This window comes from Martes martes (genome assembly GCF_963455335.1).
Source record: "Martes martes genome assembly, chromosome: 9".
Taxonomy (NCBI): domain Eukaryota; kingdom Metazoa; phylum Chordata; class Mammalia; order Carnivora; family Mustelidae; genus Martes; species Martes martes.
Genome location: NC_137896.1, coordinates 20,529,919 through 20,539,974, shown reverse-complemented (window position 1 = coordinate 20,539,974; position 10,056 = coordinate 20,529,919). Strand labels below are relative to the sequence as shown.

Here is a 10,056-nt window from a genome sequence, read left to right as displayed (position 1 = left end):
ATTCAGGAAATTGACTGATCTAAACATGACTCGTTGGAGGAAGGGGCTAGAGATGGAGCGGACTGGGTAGAAGCTCGGATGCCAGTTAAGTTTGGACCTAGGGAGGGGGGAACTGAGGCTGTGGACTCTCGGGCAGGAGGAGGTGCCTGGTTTCATTGTGAGCACGCTCACCCACACACCCTCCTCCAAAGTGGAAAAAGGACTAGACCAGACTTTGTTTGAATGTGCAAAGCAAACGCTTTTATTTCAGTGCTCACTCTGTGGCTCGAAAACGCATCTACTGCCTGCTTGGAATCCAAAAATGTTTACAGAACCATAGAGAACTACTACAACCTTCGTAAGAACTTACACAAGTCGGCTTATTTGGGGATCCTTCCCAGCGCCAATCAGAAAGTTCTATGTGTGTCTGCATGGCTTTCCCCAAGTCCCCCTCTGAGATTTTGGGGGCCCTGGAGGCTGTGACCCCCCCCAGATATAGCTTTCTCCCTCATCCCTCTTCCAGCCCAGTCATGTGGACAGAGGGGGATAGAGTCAGAGATGACAGCCCTCAGGCTCTCGGAGCTTAGTCGGGGCTGGGGCTGTGTTTCTGGGCCCTAGTCCTACAGAGAGGGGGCGGCTGAGGTGCTAACCTTGATAGTGACCAACACAGGCGGCTAAGGCTCTCGTGAAGTCTAGGCATTGCAGTGGGCAAGTTCATGGGTAGGACAGGGGCCTGTGGAGCTCTCTTCCCCAAAACTGTGGTCTGAAGGAAGGTGACTGGGCATGGACAGGGGACACAGATGGGACTGGGGGTGGGAAGGTGGTCTTGGTCAGAGTCTCACACTCAGAAGCATCTGGACCCATGGCCTCAGGCTCTGGGAGCCAGGGATGAGGACTTGCTGTCATTTGCAAGGCTGGGTCCTATAAACATTGGAAGAGCAGAGCTGAGAGGGCCTTACTCGTGGCTGGGTCAACACCCCATCGCCCAATGAGGAACCTGAGGCCAAGAGAGGGGAAGGCAGTGACCGACTGGACTTGGGGCTTAAACCCAGGGCTCTAACCCCTCCAATCTCCTCCCCACCTCACCCCAAGTGCCTCCTTTCTGCTCAGGTCCCAAATGGCCTCTTTAATATTCTCGGTCTGGTCTTAGGGGCTGGGGCCATGAACGAGGAGCTGGACTCGGAGTCAGAAGTCCTGGGTTGTGTTCTAGAGCTTTCCTACTACCCAGCCTTGCAAATACCCTGCTGGTGCAGAGAGAGCCTCCTTTCCCTCCTCCAAGCCCCAGAGTCTTCATCCAGAAAGCAGCTCCTACCCTGCCATTTCCCGTGGTGACTTAAATGGGTTGTAGTCGTGTAAGCACTAGCAAAGGCAGAGAAAGTGCCCCGCACATGGCCGGTGCCTCACGATGGTGGCAGTGGGGATGGCTGGGCCAGGGCTGCTGGGATATGAGAGGACCCTGGGTCTCACCCTTCCCGGGACTCCACCTGCCCTGGCTCTTGTTCTTCCAAGGGCTCCTGGGGCCTGTGTATTGTCTGGGATCTGGTCAAGGGGCATACCGTCTCTCTTTTCCTGGCTTCAAGGGGCTCTGGAGTAAATCAAACAATATGGTGGGTGGTCAGTGGTTTCCAACAGCATCTGGGTTGTAAAGGGAGGTCTGGGTCCCTCCTCCCCCACCCCAGACCCAATCAGCCAAGGGCAGTGCTCCCAATGGGGAAGCACAGAACATTCTTCACAGTTAAAGGGAGATGGGAATCCAAGTTCAGGGGCACAAGATAGGCTAGGAGTACATTCCATCCCAAAGAGCCCCCACAGGCTCTGAGGTCTGGGGCCAAGAGGGGGCAAATTGGCGCATTAACTTGGAACAAAAATTGGGATCAGGTTAGGGGCTCTGAGCAGGCTAAGGCGGGGCTGGGCACGTGGCCTTTAGGCGGGACCAATGATGACATTCCTGAAGCCTTTCACAGACTTCAGCTTGTCGCTCTCAAAGTTCACCACCAGTTTATGGCGGCCCACGTGGCGTGGCATCAGATCCACCCTCACCTTGACCTCCTCCCCCTCTGCCACGGCGTCCGGCCTGCAGAGAGAAAGAGCAAGAGGGTGAGGGGAGGGGCCCAGCCCGGTCCCTGCGGTGGGGTCAGGCCAGGATGACCAGGGACCCTGGCACAGAGCTGCTGTGCATGCACAATGTCATGTGACAAAAACAAAATGGGCCGCACTCACCGCTCTCCAAGGGCCTGGGGCCATGTGCCCTCTCTCGTGCAGAGTGTGTGCGCGCGCGCGCGTGCGTGCACGCATGCGCACGTGCGAGTGGACACTGTGCTTGGGGATAAGAGTGGGTACGCTCAGGGGACTACATGTGTGAAAATGCACTGAGCCCCACATACACCATTTCTGTTATTCACCGGATGTAAGTTACAATAAAAAAGTTTGAAAAAGTATCTATGCTTGTACTTGCGTGTGTAGATGTGTCTCTCTGAGGACACAGCCACACGTGCCCCCTCGCACACACTCCAGATGTGGGTACTTGTGTTTACACGAGGATTCGCGTGTCCAGAGGTAGGTGCTTAGGGACTGAAATGTGTCAGCTGCTCAGGTTTGGGAAGACAGGTGCACGCTGCGCTAGCTGCGCGGTGCGGGTGCTCAGGGAGGATGCAGGGGTGGGAACCATGCCTAAGAGGGCGGGCGAAGGGTCACAGCCTTGCAGGCGTGTGAGTGCGTGGGTGGGAGGCGATGGGAGGGAGCTGCCGGCCAGGGTTTGGTGCCTGCGGGCAGCCCCTCCCTCCACCCGCCCGGCTCTGTGCTCCCAGCTCCCCCCCTACCCCGCCCCCTGCTGGAGGGACCGGCACTTACACGTCCACGATCTTCTGCTCATCCATCAGGCCGGCCCCCTCCATGGTGAAGGTGCAGCCTAACAGCGGCGTGGTGAGAGGGTTCCGCAGGGATGCCTCCGCCACCAGCTTGCGGTTCTGCTTGGGCTCTCCCAGGATCTGGAAGACAAGACGACAAGAGGGACACATGTCGGGGCGGCCCTGAAGGAGAGGGGCTTAGAGCCCTTCGAGGGCAGGCAGGAGCCCCGCGGGGTGGGGGGGTGGGGGGGGGGAGGGAGGCGTCTCTATATTTGCTGCAATTTGGCCCCGCTGGGCATGATTGCTCCCCACCTCTGCACCTGTTTCCTCATCTAGGAAACACTGTCGTTCACGGACCTGCAGTGAGGTTCCACGTGACTGGGGGGATGCAGAAAGTGCCTCCCTTGTTCTAGGGTCTGGATGGAAAGATCACAGGCTTTTGGGAAGAGCTGATCTCTACCCCTTCCTCACTGTGTGACCTTGGGAAAGTAATGATCCCCTCTGAGCCTTGGTTTCTTCTTAGGAGAGAAATGCCTTGCTGTGGGGCTCTCATGAGGATTAACTGAGCTAACACGGGGGTGCTCACTCCCACCCCCTCTGCTCTTTGCCATTTATTTCTAACTGCTGCATTTGGGATTCTGGGGCTGTGGCTTGCTAGGATGCCGATGATGATGGTGATAAGAATAGTCAGCTACTGTGAGCCCTTATAAGGCACTTCCTTGGATGTACATTTCATTCTTACAACACGCCTAGGTGCTAGGTATGTAATTCCACCTTGCAGACAATAAACTGATGCCCAGAGGGGCAGAGTGACTTGCCCAGGGCTACCCACACACAAACTCAGGGAGTCAGACTGCAGAGTCTGTGCCCTTAACTCCTTCTCCTCTTCCTGCTCCACCAGGGCCCCAGGGCCTGGATGGAATCCAGGCAATCAAGGGTCCATGATTCTGAGATCCCTAAACTCCACCTCCCCACCACTCTGGAATTCTAGGATTCATTCCTAGAGGTAGGAGTCCCCAATCCTTCTAGCTTCACGATGCTTTCCTTCGATGAAGTTAGGATTTGAGGAAGCCTGGGGCATCAAAGATCTGGAGAGGGCCGGGCTGCTGGTATGTACATGGGCGGGGCGGGGGGGCTGTTCTGGGACCCCGCCCCTGCCACCATCCCTTGCCCAGCCCATCCCTTACCCGGATCTTGATTTCTGGATTCTCCAGGTAGATGTCCCTCTCGGCCAGCAGGTAGCTGTTGGCAGCTGGCTCTATGAGGAGGCCCCGCACCTTGATAAGGTTCGACTCGGTCAGACACTCACAGTACTTGTCATAGAGGATTCGGAGGGGAATGCTTTTCTCTGCAAGAGGCGAGACGGAAGAACACTGTGATCGCTGAGTCATGGCCCCCACTTCTCCCACGGCATTGCCCCGAAGCACCGAGAGGGAAAAGACTGGGCTTGAGGTCACATAGTGAATGAATGGGCAGATCCCAGGCCTCGCCCCCGCCCCCATTTCCCCTGGCTTGGGGGTTCCCAGGGAGGAGCCTGGTCAGGGAAGTGCTGGAGCTCCAACAGGCCTGGATTCTGATCCTGCCTCTCTGCCCTTTGCCAGCTGGTGATGCTGAGCAAGTCATTCCACCTCTCGGGGCCTCAGTTTCCCCACATGAAGCTGGTGGGATTGTGCCCATTTTACAGATGAAGAAATACTTCTGCCAGTAAGTGCTCAGATCGGGAGACCTGGTGTGGCTCGGCCACTGACTGACCGGCTGTGTGAGCCTGGGAAGGTCACCTCCCTCTCTGTTTCTCTTTTGTACCCTGGGAATCTTGTACCTGCTGGAAGGAGCTAAGACCAGGGGTCACTTCAGAGCAAAAGCCACATAGTGATGAAGAGATGAGAAGGGCCAACCCCTCCCAATGCAGAGAAGCAAAGTGTGGTTTCTAGCCCCATTTTTCTGACAACACTGTGGCACGAGGGCACCAGGGGTCAGCTTGCAGGAGGCAGGAAAGAACAGTGCAAAGAGCACAGGCCTGAGAATTAGCAGGCTGGGCCACGGAGTGCTTGTCCACACCGTCGCAGAGACCCTTGGGCAAACCCTATCTGGAAGGTTCCTCGGACCTCCCCGTCAAATGGGAGTGCTGGAAGGCCGGTCTTGGGGCTCGGCGGAGCTCAGCCACCCCCGGACCATGATGGGAGAAACTTCTTGTCCCACCATCTGTCCCCTCCGTCTCCCATCAGACTCCAGCCACTCACCGGACTTTTCACAAATCTGAGGATAACCTTATTATTTGCTCATTGTTTTGCTCTCAGCCCACTCGCTTTATACTTTTTAACCTTTTCTGCTTGGGCACACTTTTCGATATTTGCACCAAACCAGTCTCATTTACTATAAATAGAAGGTAACCAGCAAAAAGAAATACAAAGCCAAGTCACGCTCGCTCAGTTCCAGCTCAATATTATTGTCTGCCGAGGGCTCCAGGCTGAGACGGGAGATCCGCTAGGGGTAAGGGTGCTGGGCCTGTAATTGCCCCCAGATGCTCCTTGTGGGGCCCATCTGAAGGACGGTGAGGGCCTGGCAGACAGCCAGCTTCTCGCTGCTGGTCAAGGTCTAAGCCCCAGCCTGCCCCGCATCCCCATGGCTCATCCCCAGGATGGCTCCGCCCCAACCTCTGAGCAGATGACATTGGGGAAGAAAACCCAACCTTCTGCCAATAAAGACAGAAAGGAGTGAAAATCCCCAGGTCAGGGCCTGGTGGAACCGAGTGGAAACTGGCCAGCTACATGGGAAAGGACAACACTGTCCTCCAGGAGCTTAGAGGATGTGGCCCCAACTGCTGACTTTTCCAGAAGGCTGAAGAGAGGGTGGGGCAGGACCTCTGAGAACCGTGGTCCAAGGGCCAGGGACCACAGCCTTGGTTGAGAGAATAGAACGTGTGTGGTCAGTCTCAGTCATTCCTTAGGTGACTAGTCCTGTTCTAGAAGGTGCCATGGGTGTGGCCACAGAGGCCACAGTGGCTGCAGTCCCAGTGACCCACCTGGAGGGGTGAGGGGAGGAGAGAGAGGACGGGTGGGGCAGGAAGGGGAAGGGAGAGAAGCAGCGCAAGGAGGCAAGGGTGGGGATGGCTCCCTGTCCTTGGCCTGGTTTCCTGTCCATTAGCACATTCTGGAAATTCCCCAGATCTTATCATCAGAGAATAACAAGCAAGCCAGCCAAAGTCTGGGGTCTCGGGGCGGGGGCGGGGAGGGGGTGATGTCTATCTGAGGCTGAGCTTGGCATTGGAGGCCCCCGCCAGCATCCTAGACCAGCCCCACCTTGCAGCCCGAAGGCAGCACACAGGACCTCTGCCCTCCTCTGCCCTCTCACTGCAGGCTGTGCCCTTCATGGGTCTCCGAGGCAGGAGGGAGTGCTCTGCGGTGAACACGTCCCCGGGATGATGGGAAACACCGACAGGCTTGGCTGAGCCTCGGCGGAACAACGCTCCAAGGGCCCAGATGGTAGTGGGCCGGCAAAGGGTGACTCAACAGGAAGTTCTGGCATCGCTGGCCAGGGCTGGAGTTCACCTCATGCCACACATTCCAGGAAAGACAGTTCCTCCCTTTGAAGCGGTTCTGAACATGAGAAGAACCTGCTGGTACACAGTCACACGCAGGGGCTGGCGGGCTCTTCAATCATGAACCAGCCTTCCTGCAAGGGGGGAACCTGAGGCCTGGAAAGGAGAGGACAAATCCCCAGGAGCCCACAACCCATCGACAGCATCGTAGGAACTAGAACTTGGGTATCCTGGCCGTGGCACAAATCCGTAGGAATGGACCCCTGCCCCTGACACCCGGGGCCTGGATGCGGAGGTGACGGCTGGGTCCTCTGCATGCCATCGAGGTTGGCAGGGGCTCAGGAGCCCCTGGGCCCAGCACCGAGACTACAATCTGGCACAGCAGGTGTTCAGAACAGATTCTCGGGGATTCTCTGCCTTCCTATGATCAGGCCCCATTTTATACTTTCCAGATATTTCCTGAGCGCACAGTCTCCTCCAGTCCTCCCAGAGGCCCATCAGGAGGGTGTGCTGTTGCCCCACTGAATGATGGGTGTGATTCGAGGATCTGAGTGCAAGGTCATGCCGCCCAAGTTTGTACATTCAGAAGTGGGGGCGGGGGCAGCGGCAAAGCCATGTCTAGATGGACTCAGAACGTGTTCTCTTGCAGCCCTGAGTGTTGGGACCCCGTCCTGGTGCCACTGGCTTTGGCCCTGAGGGGCAAAGGGTGGGCATGCAGCCCCAGGAGTGCCCATGGGGGGGCCCAAGATAGAGAAACCAGGAGGGTTTCTCAGACTCCAGGCCTGAAACCCAGACCGGCCTTCTGAGGAACTCCAAGGCCATGACCCTCACACCAGGCACAGGGGCCAAGGGCAGAGGCAATAAAGGGGAGGAAACATGCGTTTGACAGGCAAGAGTAGGGGGTGCAGGGGAAGGCACACAGACTCCACAAACAAGAGCCCTCCTCGCCCTGGGCCTTTCAACCAGCTCAGCACGTGAGCATGCTGGCTCCTGGATAGGGGGCACCTACACTGGGCACAGCCCCTCCCCACTCCCCCCTGCCAGAGAGTCCTAGACTGCCGGGTCCTGACTGCCACAGACCTCAAAGGGGACACTGAGGTTCAGGGAGGCAGCCATTGGCCCCGGTGACCCAGTGAGTGGGACGCACCTCTCTGAGGCCCCAGGGCTGAAGAGTGTCCACACTGCCCCTCAGAGGACGACCAGAAGGCTCCATTACCAGGACCCCTTTGCCTCCTCAGGCCTGAAGGCTGCCACTGCACCAGCCAGGATCAGGTGGCTGGGGGTGGGGGTGGAGGGCAAGACACCAGGCTCTGTGCTGCCTCACTAAATTACCTGAGGGGCCACAACCCCCCTCAGGGCCTCAGGCTTATTTTCAGGAAGATAATCGGGTGCAGTGACCAAGCCAGGCAGGGAAAGAGACCAAGGAGGCGTGCGTGCGGGTTTCTGACCACGAGGCTTGGGTGACAGACGCTCTTCCCCGGGGCTGCAGACTGGGCCGTCTACTGACATCATTTTGCCCCAGAACAGGGCAGGGGATCTGCCTCACAGGGAGGCCAGGCCAGGTGCCAGAGCCAGGTCAGAGGAGAAGGTCAGGGGTGAGAGGAAACACTTCCTCCCCGGGGGCCCGGCCATTCTCCTCTCCTGTTACCCTCAGAACTATTCTGCCCAGTAGGACAGCTTCTGGCCACATGTGGCTGGTTAACTTTAAGTGAAATTAAAACTCAAATTCCACAGTTGTGCTTACTTCAAGTGCTCAACGGCCATAGGGAGCTGGCCGCCGGCGACTGGACAGAGCAGACGCAGGAAAGCTCCTGCATGCCGAAAGTTCTATGAGCAGCACTGGCCTAGAACCCCTTCTCTCTGAGGCAGAGTTCTCGCAGGGGCTGTGGGTAGAGGTAGAGGGAAGGAATGAGCTGGGAGCAAGCAGTAGCACGCCCCAGGAAGCGGTCTGAGGTCACATAAGGATGACATGGAACAAAGCAGTACGGCTGCTAAGAGCATAAGTTCAAGTCTCAGTCCTGTCCCTTCCTAACCATGTGGTCTTGGGAAAGTTGCTTAAACTCTCTGCGCTCCGTCTTCTCATCTGAAAAATGGGGCAATAAAAGAATCCGCCTCCCACTTTTGTTACAAGAATTAAATGGGTGGCTTGTTTATAAAGGCTGTGGGAAGGGCGTGACCCAGAGAAAGTGTCACAGAAACATCCGTGAGGTCGATCGCACGTGTCAAGTGCTCAGGACACTAACGAATGTGCCGCTGGTTGGTGGTCAGCAACTGCTCCGGGACCACAGGGCCTTACCAGATGAGGGCTCCAGGGAAAGGTTGAGCAGGTCTTTGCTGCCGCACTCGGGCCCCAGGATCCCATTGTAGCTGACGGTGCGGGCATGGAGCATGAGGCGGCAGGTGTGGGTCTCAGCCGTGTTGTTGGTGATGTAGGCGAAGACATCAAAGTCACTGCCCATGTTCATGCTCTGGGCCACGCGGATCCGCATGGCCACCCCTGTCTCCTCTTTCTTAGACTGCTTATTCAGGTGGTTGGCCCTTTTGAAGGCTTCTCTCTCCTCTGGGGACCCTGTGGGAATGGGGAAGAGAGCTCCGGTACGGCTGAAATAAGGACCAAGGACAACGAGGCTGGGGCAGGGCAAGCTGGCTCTTCAGAGTCCTGGGGACTCAGATCAGGTCTAGAGGAGCCCCTTGTCTACACTCCCGTGTCAGGAGGATGATAGGAGATTTTATTTACTTTCCACAAGTAAACTCCTATACATCCCTCAAAACCCAGTCCCAAATGATGCCCCCTCCTCCAGGAAGCCTTCTCTGAACACTCCTGCCCCAGGATGAATGAGTCGCCATGTCTTCTCAAGTTTCACCAGTGCCTGTTGCCTATCATGCTTTTTATTTAACCAAGTTGTCTTCTGTTTATGTACTTACCCTCTTAAGCCGCTCAAAGACTAAGACTGTATTTTACTCCTCTGTCGACACACCGGAAGCCTCTAACAGTGGTTGGTGGATAGTAAACACCAGTAGGACGAAAACTTTCTCACCTCCCAGTGTTTGCCCAGGGATTCCATCTACCTGAAATCTCTTCCTCCCCCTCCCTACCTGTAGCGCTCCCCTCCTCTGTGTCCCATCTACCTCTCTCCTCCGCTCCTGTTTCTTCCCCGGTGCTGCTGGGTGCATATCTACGTCTCCCATCAAACCATCAGCTCTAGACCTTTCAGAGACCAGCGTAAGCACCTTTTCCTTCTGTCAGAGTACGGCTGCTTATTCCCCAATCCCCAGCCGGTGCAGGTAAGTCAGCGGGAGTCAGAGGAGGGCAGGAGTGATGGTTTCTTACGCATCTCTGTGAGCCGCCCCACCCTCCCACCCCCAGGCTCACCAAGGATGCTTAGAAAACAGCTACTGTATTGAATTGGCTGCTGGTTGTGCTCCAAAACAATTTAAAAAATAAGCTGTGTCCCTTCTTCCCTCTCCTGATTGAACATAAGCTGCAGAGAGGAGCTTCATCTTTGGATCAGATTATAGCTCTCTCATTAAGTCGCTCTTACGATCTTTCTCTCCTTCCCTCTCCATCTGCCCACTCACCTCCCCAGCTGTGTGTGAAACACCGCACAAATAAACACTACGGAGTTCCTGGAATCTCTCTTCCAGGACCCGCCCCTCTGGACTTCCAAGCCGCTCTAATCCAAACATGTTGCA

The 10,056-nt window shown here is 56.4% G+C and overlaps 1 protein-coding gene across 1 annotated transcript in view; it reads right to left on the bottom strand.

The window, feature by feature from the left end:
* Positions 1-220: 220 nt before the first annotated feature.
* TGM2 (transglutaminase 2) overlaps positions 221-10,056 on the bottom strand; it is a 33,521-nt gene continuing 23,685 nt past the window's right edge. The window contains exons 10-13 of the mRNA XM_080813236.1: positions 8,660-8,932; positions 4,013-4,173; positions 2,830-2,966; positions 221-2,053 (exon numbers count right to left, since the gene is read on the bottom strand). Of these exons, the coding sequence (XP_080669362.1) occupies positions 1,903-2,053; positions 2,830-2,966; positions 4,013-4,173; positions 8,660-8,932 (722 nt within the window). The 3' untranslated portion in view covers positions 221-1,902. The remainder of the gene's footprint in view (positions 2,054-2,829; positions 2,967-4,012; positions 4,174-8,659; positions 8,933-10,056) is intronic.